General features: G+C 52.3%; 2 protein-coding genes across 9 annotated transcripts in view; both read right to left on the bottom strand.

Annotated features, from left to right (window-relative positions):
• SPEG (striated muscle enriched protein kinase) overlaps positions 1-4,513 on the bottom strand; it is a 58,417-nt gene extending 53,904 nt beyond the window's left edge. For 5 of the 8 annotated variants that reach the window (XM_069574614.1, XM_069574613.1, XM_069574621.1 and 2 more), the window contains exon 1: positions 3,948-4,402. In XM_069574614.1, the coding sequence (XP_069430715.1) occupies positions 3,948-4,335 (388 nt within the window). In that variant the 5' untranslated portion in view covers positions 4,336-4,402. Of the gene's footprint in view, positions 1-3,947 lie in introns of all 8 variants that reach the window. The other 3 variants (XM_069574616.1, XM_069574624.1, XM_069574615.1) reach the window with 3 other exon arrangements.
• Positions 4,514-11,147: 6,634 nt separating this feature from the next.
• On the bottom strand, positions 11,148-18,395 carry DES (desmin). The gene is made up of 9 exons (XM_069574612.1): positions 17,548-18,395; positions 16,511-16,571; positions 16,294-16,389; positions 16,015-16,176; positions 15,720-15,845; positions 15,100-15,320; positions 13,750-13,793; positions 12,144-12,226; positions 11,148-11,957 (listed from the first exon to the last, which is right to left on the bottom strand). The coding sequence occupies exons 1-9, from the start codon at positions 18,123-18,125 to the stop codon at positions 11,916-11,918; spliced, it is 1,413 nt and encodes a 470-aa protein (XP_069430713.1). The 5' UTR covers positions 18,126-18,395; the 3' UTR covers positions 11,148-11,915.
• Between the last annotated feature and the right edge of the window lie 9,380 nt (positions 18,396-27,775).

The following is a 27,775-nucleotide window of genomic DNA, read 5'->3' as shown; positions in this document are numbered from 1 at the left end:
CTAGAAACTGGAGACGTGACCATCTTGTTTCCACCCAGGATCTTCCTGGGAGGGCTACCCTCGCTTTAGGAAAGTTGTCTTGTGTGGGCTTTGGCTGACTTAACAGCCTCTCTAGTCTCTTTCTTCCCTTCCATGGCTCCTCACTGCTCCTGATCTGGCCCCCCCTCCTCTCCCTAATTAGGACTTGGCATGAATGGAGGGGGCCACTCTCCATACCCATTCCCAACTCCATGCTGGTTTCCTCCCGGCTTTTCTTCCACACTGTCCACATTCTAGGTGTAAAAAGATGATACTGCACCATCTAGCTCCAGGCAGCTCCTGCTGGAGTCCCCAACCTTTCTCTTGCTAAATTGGCCTTCCTTACTTCTCTCTAATCTCTCCTCTCCATGCCTTCAAGTCCCCTGCATGTTTTACTACCATCTGTTGACCTCTGGCTGTTCTGATTCGCACCAGGGTCCCCCAGGCCCTGGCTATGAGACTTCTGACTGCCAAACACGGTGAGCATTGTCAGCTTGCACCTTCCCTTGGCTGTGCTCTCTCCTCCTTAACCCCCACCCTTCAGTTTAGGCCTCCCTCTCCAGTCACACATGCCCCAAGCTTTGAGGGTGGTGCTTGCCCTGATTACTTGACTGGCACATAGCTTCTCAGCCCATCCAAATGGGAGCCTGATGTTTTGACAGAGAAGAATGCCTGCCTATTTCGGAGACAGCAGAGGCTAGGGAGAGAGTGGAGATGCTGGCAGGGGGATACTTGGGGATACCGAGAGAGGGATAGTTACGATGCTAGATCCTGGCCTCAGTCTTCCCACTCTTCTCTTTCTGAGGACAGGCACTGCGGACCTAGACTCAGATCTGGGTCTGCCACCTCACTCACCAGGTGACGTTGGGTAAATTCCCTCTTTGAACACCAGTTTTCTTTTATGTATAATGGTCATAACAGTAATCTGGAACTTAGAAAACTAAATACTGAAATGAGATAGGGTGCTTTACACATGTTAAATACAAGTATCCTGCATCTCTGCCATCTTCACTATTCCTAGTCTTTCCTCATTTCTATACCCCCAAATCCCACCCTCCTATTTTACATCCTCCAAATTCTCCAGCCTGCAGCCCTCTTGTCTTCTCAAGGCCCCAGCTTCCCCAACCATGCCAATATCCCTCTATCCCTGAGCTAACATCTTGGGCTTCAGAAGTGCCAGGAACCTTAGCATCACCCCGTCTTGCCGAGCCAGATGGCAATCCCAGCCAGGAAACTGCCTGCTTCCCTCTGCAGCCAGGTCCTGGCTGGACTTCCTCGAGAACCCTGAAGTCCTCCTGCATTGATCCCAACCAAGAAAGTTTTCCATGAGGAAGTCTGAGCGATGCTGAGCTGCTTGCCCAACTGATCTTGATAGAGACCTCTCGCTGGGCAGGGACTGGTGGAGGGTGGGCAGTAGGAAGAGAAGGAAGCCAGACTCAGCCAACATTACCAAAGCAAAGCCCCTCCCTCGCCAATCAGGCGGGAGGGGCATAGTAGTCAAGCATGGGGTTCTTGGCAGTGGGACAGACCCAGGCTTCCATCCTTGCCTTGCCATCTCCTATCAGTACAACCAAGATGCTTCATTTAATCCCTCTGGGCCTCGGGTTCCCTAGGGTTGCTGCGGGACTTAAATGATATATCAAAGGGTACGATAGCATATTGCCTGCCACACAGCAGCATAGTGGCTATTCATACTATTAAAAATTGCTACTAAGAATTATTACCAATGAATCATAATTGCAAAGCTGCTATTGGGGCAAAGCTCCTACCAGTATGAAAAGTTCTCAGATGTGACTTGCTGCAGCCCAACCCTCTTCCTGTTTTGACATGAGTGACAAAAGGTCTCCAATCCAGTCCCCCAGCACCCAGGATCCTTTCCTTACCCCAGCCTTTCAAACATGCTGTTCCATTAGAGCAGCCTGCAGACCGGCCTCCTGGCCTCTGGCTAGGTATGTCCAGCCAGGGCTCAGATCTGCTGACCCTGCCACCTGGATTCCAGAGGGGCTGGGGCGGGGGCTCTAGCATCCTGTCACTCTTCCCACTCTGGGGGACCAGGGCAGGCAAGGAGGTTCTCATCTTCAGAAAGGCTCTCCATACGACAGACAGCTCCTTCTCCCTTTTCTTTCTCCTCCCTCCAGAACTTAAGAGGTAAAAAAAGCCCCCAGAACCCAAACTCAGAGGACTGGGTTCTGAGATCTGGGATGGGCATAACTAGCTGTTTGTCTTTAAGCAGACAGCTAGTCGTGACCTCCCCCTCTGCTCTGGACCACAGCATCCTCACCCTTAAAGCTGCAGCCTGTGGACCTGCAGTTCTCTGTGGTCCTTTCTGACTCTAAACAAACATAATGATACTAGGATCCTTCTCAGCACTTCTCTCTGTCCCGTATCTCTCTCCTCCAAGTTGTGTTCACATCAACTTATCGATTGTGCCTTTATTTATGTTCTGTTTTCAGCCCCCTTTGCCCCTGAACAAAGGCCCTCAAGGAGTCCCATCTTCCCCCAGCTCAGAGTTCTGCCAGGACGAGCCCCAGCCCCAACCCCAGAGTGAGTGCGAGGAAAGCCTGTACCTGGCCAGGTGTGAAGCCAACCAAGACAAGCCAGCCTCGGCCCTCTCAATCATTGAAGAGGAAGGTGGGCAGGGCAGAGCTAGGGAGAGAGTGGAGATGCTGGCAGAGGGAGGCTGAGCCTCCTCTCCAGCTCCCGCAGCTGCACCCTGCAGCCTTCTTTACCCGCCAGCTGCTGAGTTCCTTCAGGATGCTGGAGCTGTGCAGCTTGCTATACCCGGGGAGCATGGTATGCCTCCTCCTCAGCCCCTCAGCAGTCCCCCTACATGACACTACCCAGCCAGAGTGAGAATTCCCTCTTGAAAATGTCCAGGACAAACTCATGATCTCCAGGCTCTTTGCCATCTCCCCCAGTTGCAGCTTTCTTCCTCAGAATTCTATTTCGTAAGACTCAGTCTGCTGAGATTCTGTCTTCAGCCTAGAGAAGAACTGGTTTAGGGGCTGAGGAAGTCAAAAAGGAAGCCTAAAACACTGACCCAAGGAGATTTGGCCCTGGCCTGCACCCACACCAGCCCCAGCAGGACCCTGAGCACAGGGCCCAGTCTTATGCCCCTTCCCTTCCACCTAGGACCATCACCAGCTCCTTCACAGATACAGGCAGGGCCATGCCCCCTTCCATGCCCTCTGAACCTGGGGAAGACATGGCCCATGCACTTCCCATACCAATTCCACAAGCCCCTCATCTGCTGGCACCACCAGACCCCTGCACTACCCGCCCGTGCACATGCACTCGGCGGGCTTGCGTGTGGATTCTCAGGCACTCCCCTCCATATGTGCTGGGAACCCCCAACCCAGGCTCTACCTCCTGCTGCTCTGCACTCTATCCTGCTGCTCTGCACCCTATCCGTACATGTCCACCCACTGGCCCCTTCCAGCCTAGTGCTGACCACACCAACCTGCCCTGGCAATGGACTATGAGGAGTTCTGACCCATCCCCTCAACACCACAGCCAGACCAGGGGAGCCCACCTCCTCCTTCAGACAGGCAGGCATGTCTGAAGAGGCAGATTCCGAGTCTAAATTATCAGAGCTGGTGAGAACAGTTTCCCCAGGAGGCCCCTCTCTACAGGGAAATTAGGAGGGTTCCCACTATGCAGTGCTCAGAGAGGCCTGAATGGGGCTCAGGCTTGGCTTACCAAACGCTGACCCTTAACCTCTGAGCTTCCTGTGGGGAGCCTCTCTACCTTGACACCCGCTTTCCCTGCACTTTCCTCTTGACGGGCACTCCTGGGTCAGCACGTCTGAGAAGCCAGAGCACCCAGGAAAAGGCTGGATGAGCAGATGCCTCCACCGAGCGGCGGCCAGGGTAACCTTCTCTACCTATGAGCACCCCCTCCCCCCGGCTTGGCCCCCACCTCCGCATTACCTCCGACCTCCAGCACGGTGAGAACCGCCTCGCAGGAGGCCTGGCCCCGCTCGTTCTGGGCCCTGCAGCTGTACACGCCGGCATCCCGCGGCCCGCAGCTCCGCAGCCACAGGCAGCTGGGCTCGGGGGCCGGCGGGGGCAAGCGCTGCCCATCCCGGAACCAGCTGAGGCTGGGCTGAGGCGTCCCGCTCACTACCACCCGCAGCCGCACGTCGCTGCCCGCAGACACCGCCGCGTCCTTCAGGGGCCGCAGGAAGACCGGCGCCCCGGCCACCGCGGCCGCCGCCCCTCCGCCGGCCCCCACTTTGGCCCTCTTCGGGGGCACCCCGGGGCTGGGGGGTGCCCTCGTGCCCGCGTCCTCGCCTCGCGTGCCCCGGGCTTTCTGCATGGCCTCTGCGAGTTGAGCTGGGGAGACGCCGGAACTGGACGGCCACGGGGGCACCCGGGGGATGTTGCCCTGGGAGATGAGTCCTGGGGGGCCGGCGCCCTGCCTTCCTGCCGCCCGCCCGCCTTCGGCCTGTGCTACCCAGAAGGTCACCGGGGCGGCCGCGGTTGCGCCTCGGGGGCTATTTTTAGGCCCCCCGGCTCGGGTTGCGAGGGAGCAGTGGAGGGAGGGGGCAGCAGAGGAGGGGACTTGGACTCTGCTCTGCTTCTTCTCCCTCCTTTAGGAGTCCCCGTCACCCCCACCCCCTTGGCTTATACGGGTCCCTGAGGCCTTTTCCAAGCCCCCTACCCTGTGGTGTGCCCCGCTCCCTAGCCACCCACTCATGGAGTCGGGTTACCCTTGGGCTAAATCCCATTTCCCTTCCTCCCTCCTCCTTGGTCTCTGATTCCCAGCCCCACGCGGCTGGGGGAGAGAGAGAGAGAGAAGGTCCCGGGTGAGACCTCTGAGAGGCAGATGGGCAAGCAGGCCCAAGTGGAGGTGAGCAGAGGCTGGGGAAGAGGGACCAGTGGCTTCCCCCAGCCTCCTTGACGGCCCTGGTGAACAGTAAGACCTGGAGCAGGGAGTCAGGTGGACCAGCCCCCAGCTAGTCCCTGCCCTTACTTGCTGGGTGACATCAAACCCCTCTCAACCTCCATATCTTCATTTGTAAGAACTGAGTCGTTGTACAGAGTTGCAACAGGCAGACAAGAGTGGGAAGGTCGTTCCAGGCAGAGGGAACAGCATGATCAAAATCAGAGCATGATGAAAGTAGATGATGTGTGCTAAGAATGAGAGGAGTCTGGGGAATTCTTTGGCGGTCCAGTGGTTAGAACTCGCACTTTGATTGCCAAGTGCACAGGGTTTGAGCTATGGTAGGGGAAGGAAGATCTCACAGGCCACACAGCGAAGCCAAAAGGAGAATCAGAGGAGTCTGCAAGGATTGAACCGCAGTGGGTGAGTCCTGGCAGGAGGACCTTTGCTCCCTAAGGTCTCTATCCTGATGGCCCTGGGGTGGGGGGTGGGGGGACGCGAGTAGGGCACTGCAGGGCATTAAGCAGTAGGATAATATGGTCAGAACTGTTTTTTAGAAGGATCCCTCTGGCAGCCACAGTGGGGAGGGTGGATTTGAGATGGAAGACTTGGGAGCCCGTTAGAACCTGTAGTTCTTAAAGTATTGTGTACTGTGCTGGGTCGCTTCCATCGTGTCTGACTCTTTGTGACCCCATGGCCTGCCAGGCTCCCCTGTCCATGGGCCTCTGTTAAAAGCACAGCTTTCTGAGCTCCACTCCCAGAGGGCTCCATTCCTGGGAGGGCCCCGGAATTGGCCCAGTGACTCTGATGCACCTGAGAGCTGTACTTTGAGAAACGTCAAGCGAAGACATTATTGCTTTTAAAAGTCTAAGTGAGACTTATATAATGAGACGATCTGTGTCTTAACTCTGGTGGTAGTCGTGTGAGTCTACACATGTAATAAAATTTCATAAAACCAAATACCTGCACACGCGCGCACACACACACACACACACACACACTGATAAACTGATAAAATCTGAAGAAGATGGTGGACTGCATCAATGGCAGTTTCCTGGCTGTGATACTGTACTAGAGTTATCTAAGATGTTACCATTCTAGGAAACCAGGTAAATGATACACAGGGTCTCTCTGTACTGTTTCTTATAACTGCATGTGAATCTACAATGATCTCAAAATAAAAAGCTTTAAAAAAGTTTAGGTGAGAGAACCAGATCTGACCTTGAGCCCTGAGGGATGAAGCCTGGGAAAAGCAGGGAGGAGCTGGGAGTCATTAGATGGAGAAAGTTACCCTTTTCCCTCCCTGCCAACCCTCCCCACCCCCACTGTCATTCTGGGAGGCTCAAGAAAGTGTGCTTGTGTCTATGTGTACACGGAGAGGGCAGAGAAGAAACCATGTAAACACTGGATTATGTCTACAGGGATGAGAGCCTTGAGGAATGAAATCTCTGGCTTTAGTTTACGTACATTAACGCTTACTTTTCGTGATGTGCAGTTCTGCTGGTTTTGACAAATGTGGACGACTGTGCACCTGGTTCCCCAGGACCATACAGAACAGTCTCATCACCCTAAAGATGGGCCTGAGCGTCTCCTTCATAGTCAACCATGCCCCCTCCACCAACTCAGGCACCCACAGATGTTGAATTCTCAAACGTAAATTGAATTCTATAAAGTAAAAATGGGGAGGTGGGGAAGACATTGTAAGCACATGGAACACCAAGACTAAAAGAAAGATTTGAGACTATTTTTTGAAAACCAATAACCCAAAACTTTCTAGCACTATGCCTCAACAATTTGCATGGAATGTAGTAGGTGGTCTGCAAATAAACATCGGCTGGTTGGTTGAATAAATTAACTCTGTGATCTTGATCAAGTTATTTAACATCTCTCAGCCTCAGTTTCCTCAACTATAAATTGGAGTAGCCCAACTCAGGGTTTATTCATTCATTCAACAAATATTTTTTTAGTTCCTCCTGTGTGCCCAGCACTGTGCTGGCCTCTAGAGAAATAACAGCGAACAAAACAGACAAAGGAGACCTCCCTGGTGATCCAGTCATTGGGAATCCGCCTGCCAACGCAGGGGACATGGGTTTGATCCCTAGTCCAGGAAGATTTCCATTTGCCGAAGGGCAGCGAATCCCATGCCACAACTTCCAGAGCCTGTGCTCTCGAGCCCGAGTTCCTCAACAAGGGAAGCCGCCACAAGGAAAAGCCCAGGCACCACAACAAGAGAGTAGCCCCTACTGGCCTCAATCAGAGAAAGACTGCCTGCACACAGCAACAAAGACCCAGCGCAGCCAAAAATAAATAAACAAATTTTAAAAAAGAAACAGAGGGTTCCTACCCCCGTGTTGCTTATACTCAAGGAAGGAGACAACTATAGAGAAACAAATTATAAAGATCAGTAGAAGATAAGTATTCTGGGGCAATGAAGCAGGGTAAGGGAGATGGGAGGGGGTACTTCCCAGGTGGCACTACTGGTAAAGGATCCACCTGCCAATGCAGGAGGCGCAGGAAACTCGGGTTCGATCCCTGGGTCAGAAAGATCCCCTGGAGGAGGAAATGGCAACCTATTCCAGTATTGTTGCCTGGAGAATCCTATGGACAGAGGAACCTGGTGGGCTACAGTCCACAGCATCACAAAGGGTTGGACACAACTGAAGTGACTTCACACACACATGGGAGATGGGAGTGTGATGGGGGCTTGCACTTTGGAACAAAGTGGTAGGAATTGGCCTCACCAGGAATTGTTGAGCCAATCTTGAAGGGGTGAGGAGGCAAATGGAGCAGAAGTCTGGGCAGGACTGCTCCAGGAAGCATATGCCCTGTAGGCTCCAGAAGAGCAGGGCTGGGAGAGTGTGGGGGAGCTAGAGGGACATGAGGTCAGATAGGCAGCGGGGGCCAGATGGCCTAGCATCTTGTAGGCCATGACCCTTTAATTCCTAGTGAAATGAGAAGCCATCTCAGAGGATTCTGAGCCGAGGAATTACATGATCTGACTTAGGTTGTTGTGATGGCTTTAAATTATTATATTAAATATTAAAACAAATATTAACTATTTAAAAGGGCCTGGCACAGAGCCTGGAACGTGGCTTGTTCTCTCCTGGTTGAATGACCGTAATGGGGGCTTTCGCTGAGGTGTGGGGAGGAGTGTGCGGGCCTGGGTCGGGAGGGCACAGGCCCTGGCAAGTCGCGGGCGCCCTCTCCTGGCGGAGCCCGCACTGGCTGTGACGCCGGAAGCCCTCCAGCCCTCACCAGGGCCCTCACATAGAGCAGCTGGCTGCAAGGCGCTCATCTGTCCCTCAGAACGGCCCCACAGTGCCCTGTGGCCTGGCGCCCAGCTGGTGTGTGCTGCCAGTCTGCCCTGCTTTGCAATCACAAGCCTGTGGTGTCATGGAAAGAAATCTGCTCTCTGGAGGCCAAGGAGCAGGGGCCCCTGTCCTCCTCTGCCAATGATACGCTGTGTGACCTTGGCAGTTCACCTGTCTTTCTGGGCCGCGGGAGATTCCTCCAAGTCATAATGAGGCACCATGTGCCTGGCACATGGCAAAAGCTCACTGTTTGATGAATCAGTGAATGAAGTGGGGACCGTCAACCTTTCTGGTAAATATTTAATTTAGAGAAAAGTAAATAAAAGTGCCCAGTGGGTATTCATTCAACAAGTATTTAAATATTTGATGGGCACCTTCTATGGACAAAGCCCTCTTCCAGGCACCAAGAGTAGTGAATAAAATGAATGAAAACCTTGCCCTTGGTTAGCTGACATTTTAGGTGTTGAAGCAAAGGCCAGTGATTTGCATATGAATCCTGGGCAGGCTGGTGGTCAGAGGAGGAGTTCGAGAAGTGGTGAGTGAGTGGAATGCTTTGTCTCCAGGCGCAGGGGTGGCGGGATAGCCAGAGACAGACAGGATAGGAAAGGGCCTGCTGAGACGTCAGTTCTTGGCTTATGGACATATTTGCTTCCACAATCCTTCCCACTCCACCTGCTCAGGTGGGGTCTGAGTTGGTCTGGAACTGCTCCCATGGTGGGAAGCTGGTCAGCCCTCTGAACCCTCTTATTTCTCAGTGTTCAGATGCCAGTTCCCAAGGAGTAGGAGAGGTTTAGCCATGGAGGGGACGGGGTGTACATGTGCGTGGGTGCACACTGAAGATCTGGGTGTATGGGTATGACCACCAGAGACCCAGATCTTTTTCAGTTTATTTTTGTCCATTCTCTGGGATCAGGCCACATGCATCTCCTCTGCCCCAGATTCCTAGGTCACGGTCCAACCCCCAGGGAGACAGACAAACCAGAGGGCTTAGAACCAGAAGCTCCAGTCCAGGAAGGCTTGACTCAAGACCATGCTTTCCCCTGGGCCTCCTCCCTTCTCTGAAGACAGGTGGGTAGCCATCACAGAGACAAATGTGTGTGAGAAGGAAGGGCTTTCTGACCTTCAGAGCTGTCCCAGCAAGAAGTGGCCCCCGAAGAGGCAGTGTGTTCTTAGACCCAAGAGACATTCAAGCGTAGCCTTAGGACAGCTAGTCAAGATGTGGGACTTCCTGGGGGTCAAGTCATGGCCTGGGGGCCTTTGAGATCCGGGTCTGCCAGTCTTAAAGAGTCCTCACTTCCTCCTTCTAGTGACCAGTCTACACCTAAACCTTTTTTGGGAAGGTAGGGAAGCCCCTAAGCCTTTCTCTGACCTCATGTCCCTTTATCCTTTGTGCGGTAGATGAATGCTCGGAACTCATTCAGAGGGAAGAGCAAGCTGAGAGACTCCGGAGGTTACTCACAGATACACAAACACTACCACGCCCACATGGGCCCACCTCACCCAGGAGTCTCTCTCACACAGAGGAGCTCAGATTCCAGAGCCCCTCATTGGCCCAGGATAAGAAGGCGCTGCCTGCCTCTATCGCAGTGTGCACAGGAAATGCCCCTGCTCATTTCTGTTGGGGGTCCACCACTGGTTGATTGGGGGGGTGTTCTGGGGCCTGCAGGGTTCACTCTGTTGGAGGATTGTGGGGAAAGGAAGGGAGGGGGGAGACATGGGGTTTTAGCCCCAGGTGCTCCCAGGGCAAGATGAAGGATAGCATACCTTGAAGAAGGGGGTCCTTCCTGGAGCCCTGGAGGGAGGGACCAGACAAGTTACGGGTTGGGGGGGAGGGCCTGGCAACTCATGAGCCAGGGCTGCATCCAAGAAGGGGGAGAAAGAGACACCAGAAAGGTTTTTGGAAGCTTCTGGAAAAAGCCAGTTAGGAACAACATATTAAGGACTTTAGGACTAAAGCTCTATTGGATTTATTTCCCTTACAAACTGTCCAAATTTATCATGTCTGTGATCTCTACCCTCTTCCTGCTTCTAAAGGGTAACCTCTTAAATCTGAGGAGTGGTTGGAAGACAGAGACCTACATGGATCCATCAAGCTTCCTAAATCTCTAATCCACCTGGAATTTATTTTTTGGAAGGAGTGAAAAGACAGATTTCACTGCTGCCCCTGTCCATGTCTACCATGCCCAGAACTGAATTAAGGTTTCCCCACAGAAACCTTTAAGATATCTGTGTTAGGGTTTTATTTTATGATTTTTTTTTCCATATGTCCTACATTCCCTATCTTCCCAAATTCTCCCGAAATTTCCCTTTGGTATTTTAATTAAGATTGTATTACACTGAAATTATAAGCTAACATAGGATGACTTGACATCTTTTTTAGAGCAGTGAGTCTTCTTTTCCAAGGATGAGATAGAGCTTTCTGTTTTTCTTAACAAGGTCATTTTTCCTGAATTGGCCTTGGAGCTTCGAAGATCCAGGTTTAGTGCGAAGAGGGTGTAAGCTACCTTAGGCAAGGACCACAGGAGCCCTACTTCAGAGCAGTGCGTGGGGGCAGTCCTGGTAATGGGGCATAACAAGAGGTATGTGTGAGTCCCCAGCAAAAGCCCCCTCCCCCATATGCTACACACATACAGCCAGGCTGCGAGGCTCTGGGAACAGAAGGGGTGGCAGGCCCTGGGGGACAGTCTGGCTGGGTAGGAAGGCAGCACACAGTTCACCTCAAGAAGCGATACAAGGAATTTCCTGGTGATCTAGTGGTTAGGACTCCATGCTTCCCTTGCAAGGGCACAGGTTCAATCCCTGGTCAGGTAACTAAGATCTTGCATGTTGTGTTATGTGGCCCAAAAATATTAAAAAAAGAAAAAAAGAAAAAAGAGGTAGTGTGACAGGGCTCTCTCAGAGAAGACCTGGCAGTCAAAACAGCAGGGGCCGTGCTAGGCTTGTGCTTATCTTTTTTATTGTTTCTTTCTGTTCAGAGCCCCTGCAGCGGGGAAGGGGCAGGCACGGGGAGGTGAGCCCCCCTGCCACCTGCCTGAGACCGCTCTCTCCTCTCTCCTCTTCTCTCCAGCATCTCGCCCACCCTCTCTCTTTCTGCATCTCCTGCTCCCACATCTGGCACCTTCGGGGGTTCTCTCTTGCAGCCCCTGCCTTGTAAGCCCACCTCGGGAAAGTAAGGGACCATGGGGTCAGTCTCGAGCCCCCCAGTCTCCACGGGGGTGGGGGCTATGTCCCCAGTTATCTGCATGGCTTGCCGAGGATGCTGCCTTTCTGACTCAGGCCGGGGAGGGGGTAATGGGGAGGTCCACAGGGCTTGACCTGACCCTGAGGGGTTCCTACGTCCTGCTCTGGAGTCCCCTCCAAAGCCATATGCTAGAGCCTGAAGTCACGGAGGTGGGAAGGGTAAGGTCACTGCCATGTCTTGGCTCCAGCCTGGCCCTGCCCAGCACACTCCAAGGGCGGCCCAGGGCCAGGCCCCCTCACTTCAACATCCAGACCTCACACGACAGGGGCTCCCTGTGCCCGGGAGGGTTGGGCCAGGTCCCCTGTGGGGACCAGGACAGGTGGTCGCAGTGAGCAGGGGTCAGAGGCTGTGAGCGGAGCACTGTGGCTGGGGGTGGTGCCCTGGGATGGAGGGAGGCTGGCTTTAGGAGGCAGTGAGAACAGAGGTGAGCACGGTCTCTGGCGGCAGAGAGGTCTCTGGCTTTAGAGCACCTCATGCTGCTGCTGTGTGGCCTCACTGACGACCTGGAGAGGAAAAGAAACCCAGTCTAACCCAGGGCTGGCTGGAGAATGGAGTCATGACCCCGGGACACCTCCTCCCCAGCATGGCAGACCCTTCTGCCCCCAGGCAGAACCAGCACGGCTGGTAGAAGACACCTGGCTGACAGCCCCCCCCACCTCAGGGGTAAGGGTTCCAGGCAGACCACTCACCTCCCCGTCCCGAGTCTCGATGGTCTTGATCATCACCGTCTTCTTGGTATGGACCTCAGAACCCCTCTGCTCAGGGCTTGTTTCTGTAACAGATTCATCCACACACTCAGCCTGACCAAGGCCAGGCCTGGCTGTTCCTGTGGCTGGGAGTCCTTCCCTGGTCTCACTGGGCAAAGCCCAGAAGACACCCACCCCCTCAATATGGGCCTGTTACTTTTTCAGCAAAACATCTTCCTTGTGCCCAGCACCCAGTAGGTGGCTCTGCAGACCCAAGGGGCTGCCCAGGGCTGAGCTAAGACAAGGAGCCAACAGGTGTGCTCCAGGTGTTGGCAGGTTCAAGAGGGTGAGGGATCACCTAGGCCCCAGGCCACCCAGCATTCCCACCCCCTCACCTACACCCCTCCTCACTCCCCCTCCACCCCTGGTCCCCAGAAGATCCCTGCAGGAATCTGAACCCTGACAGTGAGGACCCTAGAGCCCAGAACCAAGGCACTCTTTTGAAGGATCTCATGGTACCCAGCCCCTTTTGACTCTGGATGAACAACTTGATGTCTTAATGAAAGAGAGATGGACAGGAATCAGTCACTGATTTATTGTGCAGATGGCCAGTCACTTGTCCCTCCATGCCTCAGTTTCCCCACTGTGAAATGAACGGTAACAGCAGTACTTGCCCTGTCATGGCCCAGAACTACTGACTTGAAAAACCATTAAGTGATTTTAAATGCAAGGCTCACACTTGGTATCTGCATAAACTGCTAACCGAAGAGAGCCATTCTGAGTTTTATTGGAAGGGTCAAATTTAGGTCCTTGGTGTTATGAGTTTGGTGTTCATAAATCTCCTTAGCAGTCAGCCAGCCTGTGATGAACATTGCAACTCGGTGGAGCACAGCATGTATTTTTTTCTGATGGAAATGAACATCGAATATATAAAAGATTTGATCTAGGAAAGGCGAAGCTGCCAAGGACTCCAACTTGCTTTCCTAATGTATCATTAGAGCGTGTTTTTCTGCTCTCCGGGGTTGGAAAGCCACTCGATCTGCATATTACTAATGTCAGAATGGCAGAATGCCCTAGGAGTTCGTTCTTTTAATTGTTTGGCTTTGCTAAGGTTTGGCTCCTTTTTTTAAAGCAAGCACCCAACATCTTGCTCCAGAAAGCTGGAAATGTTCAGCAAGCAGCTGGAGGCCAGTGGAGGGTGCTTGGCAACTTGTCAAACAGACAATAAGTGGTGGGTGCCTTGTAGCTCAGGCATAGGGTTCTAGATGCTTCTGCGGCCAGGTCCCCAAGGATACCCTGGTACTTCCTCAGAGTTTGGGTATATTAGAAAAAAGAAACTGTTGGCCACTTAATATTCCCAGAAGATGCAGGAGACATGGTCATATCATACAACACCATGAAATTAAAAAAAAAAAACAATAAAAAGCTCCCTTTGTCAGAAGATGTCTCTACCTAAACGTCCCCATTCTCCCGCAGCAGCCCCCTTTCTGTTCCCCAGACCCCAACCCAGTCCCTATGGTGTATCCTCCCCTCCTGGCTGGCCTCGGGCAGTGCCCGCTGGCCTCCTACCCTCTGCCACTCCAGCCTCTACTTGCCAACACGCACTCACCTCGGAAGTTGAGGGCAGAGAAGGTCTGGATAGGGAGGTTGATCCTAAAAGGAGAGAGACCAGGCCCCCAAAGGGTTAGGACCCTCCATCTCTCTCGTCACCACCCCTCAAATCTTGCCCTGATCCTCTGTAAACACCATCCTCAGCTGTCCCAGTCCCACTGACTTCAACACTGCTTGGGGCATGGGGCCAAAGGCCAACTCGAGCTGTCCCAGGAACTGTCCCTTCTGGAAGGATCACCCCAGTCCATCTCTGACCTGCTGGTGTGACACCAGGACCCCCACTGCACCCTCCACTATACCCAGATTTCTTTCTTGCCCTTGGCATTGCAGGGTGTATCAACAGGAGCTGTGGATGACATCCACTGCGTGTGCCCACCCTCCAGTCAGTCTGGGAATCTCTGGCCCACTCACAGGAAGGCAAGTTCCAGGAACTGCCACCCCCCACCCCTTTATGCCTAGAGCTGGGAAAATGCAGTGTGACCTTAGCTACCTTTAAGGGGTCATTATATGAGGATATTATTCTACAGTATCTGAAATCTTCCTCTCTATAAATCTGTATCTAAATATGTCAGCTGATTTTTTTAAACTTCAGATTTTATCATTTTTGTGAGCATCAGTGGGCATCATTTTGTTGAGTAAATGACCTGTTTTGAATTGATGTTAAGTTTACATAGTGAAATGCACAGATCTTTAGAGTGCAATCCAGTGAGTTTTGATCAGTGTCTACATCCATGTAACCACCAGTCCAAATCAAGATATAGAACATTTCCATCAATGAAGAAGGTTCCCTTGTGTCCCTTTCTTGTTGCATGGTGTTTTTGCGTCTAAAGGTGATTTGTTCTGAGCGTGTCATTGCATCTTTTCCTGTGAGCACATGTGTGTGTGTACACACGTGTGTGCACCCACACATGTGTGTGCACCCTCTGAGCATAAATCTCTGCACCTTCTCTCTTAGCCTATCATGTCCCAGCTCCATCTGTCTCTATTCATCTCTATCTGCCCCCTCCCCTTCCTTCCTCATTACTCCCGGCTCTGCTTCCATCTCTCCCTTGACTGGCAGTAATGTTTTATTACTAGTTGCTGAATATGGTTTTATGCTGCTGGTTCTTAATTCTGAAGGTGGATGTGGGAATACTTATATTTCTCTTTTTATAAAAGCTATTAATTAAATCACTTTTTACCCAGGTGGCTTTGGTTAATTCTCTGTAATCAGCAGAGTGGTGGCCTCTTGTATAATATTGTTTCTAGATCTTGTGATGGTGATCCTGAGCCCCGCTTCAGGGCAGGAGGGGGCCCTCAGCGCAACCCCCTCCAGGAGCCCATGGCCAGCCTCTGCCTCGCCCCTCACCGGCTCTCCTCGCCCTCCAGCAGCTTCCGGTAGGTGGCAATCTCCACGTCCAAGGCCATCTTGACATTGAGCAGGTCCTGGTACTCGCGCAGGTGGCGGGCCATTTCATCCTTGAGGTGTCGTATCTCCTCCTCCAGGCGGGCAATGTTGTCCTGGTAGCCACTGGCCTCACTAGCAAAGCGGTCCTCCAGCTCCCTCATCTGCCTCATCAGTGAGTCGTTCTGCAGGAGGGGGTGCCCAGGTCAAGGATGGGCTGTGCTGGTGGTCAGGGGGACATGCAGGGCCCAGGATGGAGAGAGGCACAGTCTCTGGGCCGGGAGGCACCCCAGATGGCCAAGCCTAGGACTTGTCAAAGTCCTCTGAGCCAGGGAACTCAGAACTCAAATGAAGCCTTATGTGGAATATCAGAGAATACAGCTGAAACAAGGGAACCCTTCCTGCCTCCATGCAGGAGTCCCACGATTCCTGAGAGCCCCCCTGGGAGTCCACCTGTCTGTTTCTACTCCTGTGGTAGATATGAGGAGACAGAGGCCCAGAGAGGGTGTGTGATGCACCCGAGGTCACAGAGCGTGAGCTGCAGATGGGAAGGGCTGGGCCAGGTGAGGTGGCCAGGGACTCACGGTGCCCTTGAGGGCGTCAATCTCGCAGGTGTAGGACTGGATCTGGTGGCGGTACTCCATCATCTCCTGCTTGGCCTGGCGCAGAGCGTCATTGTTCTTGTTGGCTGCCTGGGTCAGGTCGGACACCTATGGGCAGAGAGAGGGGGTCCCTGAGATGACAGGAGGATGCAGGATGCAGGAAGGAGTGGGCAAAGAAGCATGGAGACCCCGGGCTCACCCTCCTCCCCAGAGATGGAGCCATAGGAAATACCTCCAGACTGGGATTGAAGGGGCAGAGGGGCCACCAGAGTCTCACCTTTGACTTGTACCATTCTTCAGCTTCTGAGATATTCTTGGCTGCGATGGTCTCATACTGAGCACGGATGTCCCTGAGGGCAGCTGTGAGGTCTGGTTTCGACATGTCCATCTCCACCTGGACCTGCTGTTCCTGAAGCTGGGCCTGTAGCTCGCGGATCTCCTGCAGGGTATGGCTAGGCTTCAGTCCCCAACCACCCCGACACGTACCCTCACACCCTCACTCCCAGAGTCCAGCACCACTGCCACCCCTCCAGCCGCTTTCACCAGGGCGTAGTACCTCTTCGTGCACTTTCTTAAGGAACGCGATTTCCTCGTTGAGAGATTCGATCCTGCGCTCCAGGTCAATTCGAGCTAGAGTAGCTGCATCCACGTCCTGGGAAAGATCAAGTGAGAGGGAGAGGGACACTGATCACCCGGGCAGGGCAGAGGGAGACCAGGCGTGACACAGAGGGGCCAGAAGGGGTAAGGCAGCTGGGAGACCCAAGAGGACTCACGGCTCGGAAGGCAGCCAAATTGTTCTCCGCTTCTTCTTTCAGCTGAATTTCCTCTTGCAGCCTGGCAGACACAGGCAGAAGGACAGACAGATGGTGAGGATGAAACAGGCTGGGGAGAAGACTGACTGGGGGCTGCCCAGGGAGTGGGCTCAGAATAGAGTGAGCAGGGCCCGCCCACACAGGGAGGGGACAGGAAGTGGCCCAATCTCTGCCCTGGAACCACACCCTGGAAGTCCATGTCCTCACTAGTTTGTGACCTCCCTGGGATTAAGAACTGCGTCTTATTTTGTCCACCTCCAGGTTCTTATTTTATCCACCTCCGGGTTCCCAGGCCGCAGCCCCAGCCTGGCCCATGTAGGTGCTCATTTAACGTTTGTGACCTGGGTGGTAGGACAGTGATCACTTGGGCAGAAAAGCAGGACCCACCAATATTTGCTCTATTCTTGCTGCCTGAAGCACAGGGAGCCTGGTGGAGCCACAATCAGTGTTCCAATCTGTCTGAGGGCTGCACATCCCCCCTCCTCCCCAACTCACTCTCTCCTTTCCTCCAGTTTATCCATCCTCCCTGTAAAGCTTAAGTCTGACCCAGGGGTCAAGATCCCCTCTCTACCCCCAACCACAGGGCTTCATCACAGAAGAACTGAGAGCTACTGCTGGCTCCAGATTTCCTTGTCTCCTACCAACCTGTCCTCTTCCTCCCACTGCCTATGGGCCTCCTTTCTCCTTCCATGTGCCCACCTGAACCTAGAAACATCACCCCAGCATCTTAAGATGCTTTGTAAGAAGCACCTGGTCTCCCAAGGTCGCCCATTTCCACTCCATGATGTCCCCAAGAAAATTGGGACCGTAGCCTCGTCTGCAGCCTGAGAGCCCAGGGAAAGGCATGGCGTCTCTTCCCCCTCCCCCGGAGACACAGCTAGACCACCCTCACCCTGGGTACGATGGGGTACTGACCACTGGACCCAGCCCCAGGCCTAGCCTCCCGTGCCCGGCCCCTGGAGAGGGAGGGGGTTCTGGGGGCGCTCGCGGGTGCTCACTTGGCCTTGAGCCGCTGCAGGTCGTCCAGCAGGTTGTCCCGCTCGACGTCGACGCGGGCGCGCTGGTTGGTGAGCACCTCCACCTGGCGCCGCAGCTCTCGCAGCTCCTCCTCATAGATCTCGGCCACGCGCGTCGGCTCGCGGCCCTTGAGCCGGTTCACCTCCGCAGCAAGAGCCGCGTTCTGCTGCTCCAGGAAGCGCACCTTCTCGATGTAGTTGGCGAAGCGATCATTGAGCTCCTGCAGCTCCACCTTCTCGTTGGTGCGCGTGGTCAGGAACTCCTGGTTCACGGCATCGGCCAGCGAGAAGTCCAGCAGCTCGCCCGCGCCGTAGGAGGAGGGCACGCGGGTCGAGCCCAGCCGGCTGGCCCGCAGCGCCCCCAGGCCCCCGGCCCCGCCCGACGTGCGCGACACCTGGTACACGCGGGACGTCACCGAGCTCGAGGAGCCCTTGGTGCCGAAGCCCGCGCGCGGGAACACCGGCGAGCTCAGCGGGGAGCCGAGCGGGAAGCTGGGGGCCCCGCCGAAAGTGCGGCGGTAGGACGACACCCGCTGGCTGGACGAGTAGGCCTGGCTCATGGTGGCGGCGCGGGCGAGGCTGGGCGGCGCGGAGAAGGAGGCGGCGGGCGGCCGGCCGGAGAGTGGATGTGGCGAGGGGAGACAGGGCCCCCGGCCGTCCGCACTATTTGTATCCCTCCTGACATCAGCCCCCGCCGCCCCTCCCCTGACAGCTGCAGGATCCCGCTGTCCTGCCAGGAAAGGGCGGCCCCTGGCGTGGGGGCGGGGAGGCCAGCTCCCCCGCAAGAGGCCTGAGCCCCTCAGCGGGCGGGTGGTTGGGGGCCCCTGCGGGGTGTGGGAGAGGCTGGCGGACTTAGGAGGGCAGAAGATGGGCAGGCCTGCCAGCTGCTTCACCAGGGCGCAAGCATGTCTGGAGCCCCCCGCCAGGCCCCCTTTCAGTCCTTGGGTGCCTGCCTGATCCTGGGGTGATCAGGGGAGAGAACTAGGGAAAGGCTTCCATTTAGTTTGAGGGGCTTCTTTTGGCTCCAAGGAGATACTTCGGGTCATTTCCTGAAGAGACAAGTCTGTCTGCAAATCACCTTTTTTTTTTCCCTAAAGATTCTCCGAAAGTGGCAAACATTTCGGAGGGCTCAGGCAAAGACCAGGAATGCCCCAGCCAGGCCTAGTGGAGGAGGGTCTCTGACAGACAGGGAGGATGGGAAGGCCTCCCTGGGGCAGGCAGCCATCCCCACCAGAGCCCACCTCCTCAGGAATGTCCACTAGCATCTGAGTTCCAGCTCCCAGCCTCAGTTTCCCTCTGGATTCATGAAGGCCCTTTTCCACCCCACCCCTACCAGTGAGGGTGTAGCCTCAAGTTTACAAACGACAGGGTGATTTCCAGAAAGGGCCTGGTAGGCTCTCAGTTTCCAATTATAACAATTATAACTGTATACTCTCACCCCCACACAGCCAACTTCTCTGGGCTTCTGTCCCCGTGAGCCCACCCCCACCCCCTCTCTGATTCATCCCCCTTCCTCACACCACCCCCACCCCCAGGGGTTTGTGTTTTGTCAGGAGCCTCATGTCAACCCAGCCATCTCCCTGGCAGCAACAGCTGCCAACCCCAAATACCAGAGCTGGTATTTATAGAGGAGAATGCATCAGTCCGGGAAACAAGCGCACAGGAGAGGAGCTCTAGGGGGGGTGGGGGTCGGGTACCTGAGGAGACGTGGGTGTCAGATGGTGGAGGAAGGCTTGAGGTGATGAGCCCCAATCACTTCCTACCCGCTTCATGCTCCAAGCCCCGAGCAGAGAAGCCCCGAATAGGGCTTGCCCATCCCTTCACAGGTCTCCTCCTTAGTACAAGGCACTGGCTGACCCCTAAGGACATTTCCGCTTCTCCATGAATATTGGCTGTCTCTCCATACCTCCACCTGACACTATTCAGGTCTCTCTTAGGCCTGACCCTTTAGGAATGCAAAGTTTGGAAATAGAGGTCTGGTCTTATCCTAGCTCTGCCATCACCTGAAGATGTAATTACAAGCAGGCTAGTCCTTCCCTTCTCTGTGTCCTCACTATAAAGTAGGAATGGTCACCCTGGCCGTGTCAACCGACTATGGGTTTGAAGAGGCTCAAGTAACAATATGCAAATAATACTACCTTGTATATTCTGAGCACCCACCGTGTGTCACTCTGCTAAGCACTCCCCACCCATGATCCCCAATTCTCTTGACACCCCTGTGAAGTAAGAGCTAGTACCCTTCCCATGTTGCAGCTCAGGAAGCTGAGGCAGTCTGACTCCAGAGCCCATGCTTTGTCCCCAGGGTATGTGTGAATGTGCCAGGTTAACTGCAAAGAGCTTTGTTGCTGCTGTCTTTGCAAAGCCCTTTCACATTCAGTTTCTAATTTTTATCCAAGAGACAAGCTTATGAGGTGGGTGGGGAGTTCCAGATATTCTTATCCAGCCTTCGAGTCAGTGCAAGCTGTTGTGTTCTGGTTATTTTTGTGTCTCGTCTCCCAAACTAGATTGTAGGCTCCTGGAGAATTTTTGGGAGACCATGTGACTCCTTTGCACGTCCCTTTGGACAGGCAGCACTGTCCTTGTTCAAAGTAGCCTGAAAGATTTCTTTCCCATCCCCTTCTTTTGTTAACATACACTGCGTGCAAACAAACACACATGTCCATGAGACACACCTGTCCATGAGTGGACAGGTGATTCAGCTCCCAGCCACTCTTATAACTGCATCCCTCTGACTGCAGCAGTTGGCTCAAGGGGCAGGCCTGGACCTGACCAGGGCCAATCAGAGACCCACCTTGGAATTTATACATGGAACTGGGATTACTAAACTGGAGCTTCTGGCAACCATGTTTCCTGCCCACTGGGGAGGTCTTTCTGGCATAGGAAAGAAAAGGTCAGCATGCCGGGAGAAGCAGAGACACCCAGAGAGAAGGAGAATGTGAGGCTGGAAGTCCTAAATTCCATCTCCTGGGATCCTGCTTCTTCAGTTCTCCATTTTGTGAGCTCTCCCAGTATCCTTCCTGGGTTTGGGGCCAATAAACTTTTCTTTTCTTCCTTTTATTTTTAACTGAAGAGACTTGGTATTGGCTATTGCCATTTATAATCAAAACAACCTTGGCTAATATGCTGTAAGGAGACTGTGCGCCCATTTCCACAACACTATAGAGGCCAGAACACTTTTGGGACTCCTCTCTGTGAACAGTCTCCAGACCACATAAGGAAATTGCCCTTTGGACCAGCCTGAGGCCTCAGTTCCTTAGTGAAATGAGACAGAAAGCAAATAAATAAATTATACCATCTATTCTCTAGTCAAAATCAACATCTACCAGACTTGGCTCTGAACCACTTGGAGCTGTTTCCAAAATTTGGTTCCACCCCTAAGGATTTGCTACCATGGAGGGCAGCAAAACAACACTCGGAGGCTTGGAAGGCAGGTGAAAGAGAAGCATTCCAAAGCATGTTCTGAACCAGGCAGCACCACCGAAGTAAAGAGTTTAGACTCCCCTTGGGACTTCTTAGAACTAGGCATGCTAAAAATAATGATAATTTATCTGGATGGGTAATGCATACCTTTAGCATAAAATGCAAAAGGTATCATTCTGTGGGTTGCCTTTTCACTCTCTCGATAGTATCCTTTGATGCACAAAAGTTTTTAATTTTGATGAAGTCCAGTTTATCTATGTATCCTTTTATTTCCTATGCTTTGGGTGTCATATCCAAGAAATCATTGCCAAATCCAATATGAAGAACATTATCCCCTGTGTTTTCTTCTGAGAGCTTTACAGTTTTATGTCTTTGATCCACTATGAAATAATTTTCATACACAGTATCAGGGTCCAACTTCATTCTTTTTCTTATTAACACGTTATATGAATATTGTATGATAGATAATTTCCCCAGCACCATTTGTTGACAAGACTGTCCTTTTCCTCTTATTGAAAACAATTTAGCGATATATTTGAAGTTTTTTGTTTTTTTTTTTCTCTAGGCTCTCTGTTATGGTCCATTGACCTAGGTATCTGTCCTCACGCCAGTACCATACTGCCTTGATTACTATAGCTTTGTAATAAGTTTTGAAATCAGGAAGTGTGACTCCTCCAACTTTGTTGTTTTTTCGAGATGTTTTGGCTCTGCGGGGTCCATTGAGATTCCATTTTGAATTTTAAATGGAATGAATTTTTCTATTTCTTAAAAAAAATTTTGGTGGGATTTTTATAGGGGTTGCATTGAATCTGCAGAAAACTTTGGGTAGTATTGAAAGCTTAACAATATTAAGTCTTCCAATCAATGAATACTGGATGTCTTTCAATTTTTGTGTCTTCTTTATTTCAGAAATGTTTTGTAGCTTTCAATGTACAAGACTTACTCTTCCTTAGTTACGTTTATTTCTAAGTATTTTATTCTTTTTGATGCTATTGTAAATGACATTGATAATGAGGGCTTTTCCCTTTATTCTGTTAATGTGATATATTATATTGATTGGTTTTCATATATTAAACCATCCCTGCATTCCAGAAAAAGGTCCCATGTCATCCTGTGTATAATCCTTTTAATATGCTGTTGAATTTTGGTTTGCTAGCATTTTGTTGAGAAGTTTAACATTAATATTTATAAGGAATATAGATCTGTAGCTTTATTTTCTTGTATGTCTTTGTCTGGCTTTGGTATCAGACTAATGCTGGCCTGATAGGATGTGTTAAGAAATACTTCCTTTTCAAATTTTTAGAAGATTTTGAGAAGGGCTGGTGTTAATTCTGAAATGTTTGGTAGAATTCAACAAGCCATCTTGTCTTACTCTTTTCTTTATTGGGAGATTTTGAGTCATTCTTTTTAGTCGTTCTTCTTAATATCCTCATTTGTATTTCACTGTATGTATTTACCAGATTTGGCCAATTTTTTTATTGATAAGCATTTTCAATCTTTTGCTATTATAAACAAGGCTGCTATGAACATCCTTGGAACAAAACTTTTAAAAAATATTTATTTACTTATTTGGCTCTGCCAGGTCTTAGTTGCAGCACGTCGGATATTTGCTACATCATGAGAGATCTTTCTCTAGCTGTGGTTCATGGGCTCCTCAGTCCTGGTACACAGGCTTAGTTGCTCCTTGGCATGTGGGATCTTAGTTCCCTGACCAGGAGTCAAACCCATGTACCCTGTATTACAAGGTGGATTCTTAACTGCTGGACCACCAGGGAAGTCCCGGGACAAACTTCTGAATATATAAAGTTTGGTAAGGCATTTTATTCTTTTGGTAAGGTATCACATTACTTTATGATCACATCTCTCACCTGAGCTAAGTGATATTGGAAATGGGAAGGTCCACCAAGACAGACCTTTTCATTCATCATTTGCCAGAAAAGGGGGACAATTTATAAATGTGTGTTCATGGTACAGTCCCTTGTATTTAATACAATGCACATTACCAATATATTTTGTTGAATCAGTTAAAGAAGGAAGTCAGTCCTGATGTTTTCTGGAAATCTTCCCACGTTACTCCAACCTTGGAGAGTCTTGGAAACTTAAGGTTGGAAGTAACTTCATAGGTCATGAGGTCAACCAGTCCCACACCCCTACTTCTCAGTTAAGGCATAAATTGTTTCTACTGTGACCCCAGCAAGCACTGCTCCACTTTGAATCCCTCTACTGCCTGGGGACACAGTGTCTCCAGGGTGCCCACTCCACTCCACAACGAGTCCTGGGTAACTAACATGCCTTGGTCATGGGACACAGACAGCCCTGCTGTTTGAAAACATTTCCTTATATTTGAACCTAGGAGATGTCTCTGCTATACCTATTATTCCGCCCTGGGAGCCAAACAGAGCAAAAAGAAATCCCTTTCAGAGATCCAACTTTAAATATCTGGGGGTAGTGCTCACATCTTTTGGAGACTTTGCCTATTTCACCATTCCCAATTTCTCTCCCTTCCCTAAACTAATGGACCAGCAAAACCCCAATTCATCATAGCCTCCAAAGCCCCACCGAACTGGCCTGCCCATCTTGCTAACTCAGCTCACTCACCTCTCCTTTGGGCTCACCTCACACAGCCTCTTTTTTGTTGCATGACACTGCCAAGCTTTTCCCTGCCTTCCTCTAAGCTCAGTGACTGGAGGGCTTGTGGATGCCTGGGTAGACCTCTGAACTTCATGGAGGGCGCCCTAGAAGACAAGGGCCCTGGTACCATAGGACCTCCCAGGCCCCATGGACGGCATGGATAGGGGGCAGGTAGCTGGTATGGATGATGGATCACCAGGATGGGGACACCGACTTGGGCACCTTGAGCATCTGAATTGAGAAAAATGAAAGAAGTCAAAAAGGAGACAACCAGAAGTGACTTTTCCACCTTGCCCTGTCTTGGAGCATCCCCCAGTCCCGGTCTACTCCAGGATCCCAGACGCAAGACAGTGCTGGTGCCTCCCCACTGTGCACCCCTCTCCACCAGCTGACCCCCCCTCCAGGGCTGCCTGTGTCCCTTTGTTCAGGGCCCATCCTCCTCTTTCTATTTCCCAGCATCTTTGTGCTTCCATTCCAAGCTGGGTTGGGCCAGGAGACAGCCACCACGTCAGAGCTTGGGGACAGTGTGGCAGGTGTGGATTCTGGGACCCTGGCTCTTGCCTGAGCTTCAGCACTTGGTGGGGAGGTGGGAGACCCAAGCAAGGAGGTCTGGAGGTGGGGCAGTCAGCAGAGGCTAAGATATGGATGCTTATCATGGAGGTTCACCAACTAACCATCTGTACCCCCTGGGCAAGTCCCGTTTCCTGCCTGGCCCCACATGTCCAGGTGTGAAAGGGGATTGGGAGAGGTCATCTCCAGAGCCCCCTCAGCTTCTGACATCCTGAGTCTCTGGGCCCAGGGGGTGGGACATTGAGTGGTCCCTGGCAGAGCCATCCCCGCCTCAGTGCTCCCAGAGCCCCAGCCCTCAACAGTCCCTTCCATGCTGCGCGCTGCCACCCCCCTACCCCATCTTCCTCTCAGCTGTAGGGCTGCTTAACCTCCACAGGCGGCTGAGGAGCCAGAGTGACTGTAAAAGGGAAGGAATGTCCAGAGGCAATTGTTTCTTCCTGATATCACCGCGGGGGAGGTTGAGTTGGGGGGCCCAGCTGGAACGGTGGCGTCAGGATTATCCCTGAGACTCATCCCCCGCCACCCCGGCCTCCCCCCTGCACTGGCCCCCCTGGCCCAGGCTCAGCCAGCAATCACCCCTCTCATCTGCCACCCTCCGCATCTCACTGGTTTAAGACCTCCGGGCCTCCCTCTCCTACCTCTCTCCACCTTCTGACCCTAGACCCTCTCTTGGGACCCCTCCTTCATGGTACCCCCAGCCCAGCTCTTATAAATTCCTCCCACATCTCCTCCTCGTCAACCCCACACCCCTGACCTAGCTCCTTCTCTGGGGAGGCCCCACAGGCTGGCTCCAACCCCCTCCTGCCCCACGCTCCTTTTACAGACATGGAGCGCTGCGGGTTCTCTGCCAAAGTAGGAGAAGTCTGAAGCTGATCTCACCTCCTCCTGGCTCTCTCGGCTCTCGACTTCCACCAAATAGGCTGCCTTGCAGGCTGGGGAGGAGGCGGTGGGGACAGGGAGGCTGAGCCTCAAGGGGAGGAGCTAGTAGACTGAGGTGAAAGTGCTTTGTGGACTCTGAGCATCCGGTAGATTTCAGGTGTTATTTCAATCAGTAAGAGGTTTGAGGTGAGGAGGATGGAGACAGAAGTCAGTTTGAAGGAAGAGGAGGGAGCTTTGCTAGCATGAAGGGAAGGTCCCCAGGAGAGCGTCCTGGTGCCCTGGGAGCAGCATATGGCTGGGAGTTTAGGAGGCCAGAGTCCTGGCCAGCCCAGGATAAGCTGTGTGACCTTGGACTGGTTGCATCTCCTCTCTGGGTTGCAGTTTCTCCTTGCTTAAAATGAAATATCCTGGACGTCCCTCCCTATTCTTGACCCCCAGAAGAGGAGGGAGAGAGGCCCTTTCTTATGAAAAGATGCCTCCCTGGGCTGCCTCGTCTGAATCCTTTTTGCTCAGACTCCTATCAAGCCAAATCCAAACATTGGCGCATGCCTAAAACAGACCCAACCCCACCGTGTGTTGATGAGCGGTGGCTACACCTGCCAGCAGAAATGGAATCCACCTCCTCTGTAGACACACATTCTCCCTCCCCGCAGGTTCCTCCTGCCTCCCCTATCTCTGTTGGCTCCGTCCTCACTGTGTGAGCACCTGGTCCTGCCCCACAGAACAGGCACAGCCCCCATCTCCTCATGGGTTCCTGATGTCTCAGCTGTCCCGGTACATTGCTGCCCCACCACGTTCAGCCACCTCCCCACAGTTCCCAGGCATCTGGGGGGATACCCCTGAATTCTCCAAGGCCCCTCAGTCCTGAACCATTTCCTCAAGAGGCAGAGGAGCCCTCTCTTTCCAACACAGATATGCACCGTCCCCTCAGCTGAAACCCAAGGAGAATAAGAGAAAACTGTCCTTGATCAGACTAGGGTTTATCAGGGTGGAGAAGGGGCAGGGGTGTGAGAACTGGGGTGGGAAGGTGTCAGGGTGAGTTGGGAGCAGCTGAGCTGGTGTGGGGTGGCACCCAGCCCTGCTCCAACCTCTGTGAAGGGAGATTTCATGGGTTTCTCTGCCTACCTATGGACTCACACTCTAGAGTCACTCAGGCCTAACTCTAACCTGCCTGCTGAAATGTAAGTTCCTTCTTTCTTAGACCTTAACCCAGTAGAGAAATAGAGCTTCCCTTCTTCTCTGGGATTCTCTGCCATTCTTAGTGCCATCACTCAGCCCTCTCTTCTGCCTGATTTATCCCCATTCCTTTTATCTTTCTTCATAGGCTGTTTTTGGTTTCAACCCCTCCAGTTTGGTCATATCCCTGTCGTCCTGGGCGCTTTCCAGTTTTCCTACATCCCTCTGAGGCTGTGGAGTGCTTTAAACAGAGCCTGAGCAGGCTGGCAATGACCTCACGGGGCCACTATGCACAGTTGCTATCTATAGCCTTATAGGATCATCCTCCTCTTCCTCCAGCCAGCTGAGTCACAGTCGGCTTGGGGTCTACTCAGACCTCAGGGTCTTCTCTGCCACTCCAGACCACAGCCCATTATAGCACCCTGAGCTGTTTTCACTGCTGGGTCACATGCTTATTCTCCAAATTTTCCAAATACACAATGAAAGTGAGTCTTGGGTTCCAGAAAATGGCCATTAAAAAAAATTAACTAATTAATTGGGGGAGGGGTGCACTGCACGCGGCATGCAGGATTAGTTCCCTGCCCAGGCATCAAACCTGAGCCCCTTGAGTGGAAATGCAGAGCCTTAATCACTGGACCACCAGAAAAGTCCCAGAAGATACCCATTCTTGAACCTTCAGTGTTTTTATAGCCACAGATAGAAATCTTCTCACACCTGTCCAGACAGCTAGCCAATGGCCTAAGTTCATTCAACTTTGCAGGGGTATGGGACAAAGGGAGAAATTTGGGGAGCAGCTCCCGGGTCACTGCCTGGGTTCAAGTTGGATCTACCACTCTTGGGTGAGTTGCTTCACCCCTCTGAGCCTCAGTTTCCTCATCTGTAAAATGATTATAATAGCATAGGGTTTGGGGAAGACTGAATGAGAAACGGACTGTAAAGCACTTAGCACTTAGCCTAGCACGCAGTGAGTGTTCAGTAAGTGTCAGCCATTACTAATATTTTATCCCATTTGGACCGACAGGAAATTGATTCCTGGAGGTCCAGGTCTGGCTTGAGTTCTTGCTTTAGGACAGCAGGTAGAGGCCAAGATTCATAGCCAAGACTGCCTCACTCCAAAGCTCTCTATCACAGGCTATGCTGCCTCTGATAATAGCATAGCTACCACTTACTGAGGGCTTCCCATGTGGTTCAGTGGTAAAGAATCCACCTGTCAATGCCGAAGACTCGGGTTCAATCCCTGGGTCAGGAAGATTTCCTAGAGTAGAAAAGGTCAACCTGCTCCAATATTCTTCCCTGGAAAACTCCATGGACAGAGGAGCCTGGTGGGCTATAGTCCATAGCGTTCCAAAGAGTCAAACAGGACTGAACAAGTGAGCACACACCACTTATTGAGCACCTACTGTATACTTCAGAGGAATATGATGGAATAGAAGGACGTGCGCTCATCTTCTCCTGTGAGAACTCCAAAATTACAACTCGCTGCTGAACAGCTGTTGACAGGAGAATGTTGGATCCCACCAAACAAAGATACCCC

The sequence above is a fragment of the Ovis canadensis genome, chromosome 2, assembly GCF_042477335.2.
Source record: "Ovis canadensis isolate MfBH-ARS-UI-01 breed Bighorn chromosome 2, ARS-UI_OviCan_v2, whole genome shotgun sequence".
NCBI lineage: Eukaryota > Metazoa > Chordata > Mammalia > Artiodactyla > Bovidae > Ovis > Ovis canadensis.
The sequence above is the reverse complement of the archived record's forward strand: the minus strand, read 5'-3'. Positions and strand labels throughout refer to the sequence as shown.

Bases quoted from the DNA above. Each gene is read 5' to 3' on its own strand.
- DES (XM_069574612.1), bottom strand. From the start codon at position 18,125: ATGAGCCAGGCCTACTCGTCCAGCCAGCGGGTGTCGTCCTACCGCCGC. The intron at 15,321-15,719 runs GTGAGTCCCTGG...CCCCTCCTGCAG, and splicing joins TTGACGCCCTCAAGGGCACC to AACGACTCACTGATGAGGCA. The intron at 11,958-12,143 runs GTGAGTGGTCTG...TTTCCTCTCCAG, and splicing joins TCGAGACTCGGGACGGGGAG to GTCGTCAGTGAGGCCACACA.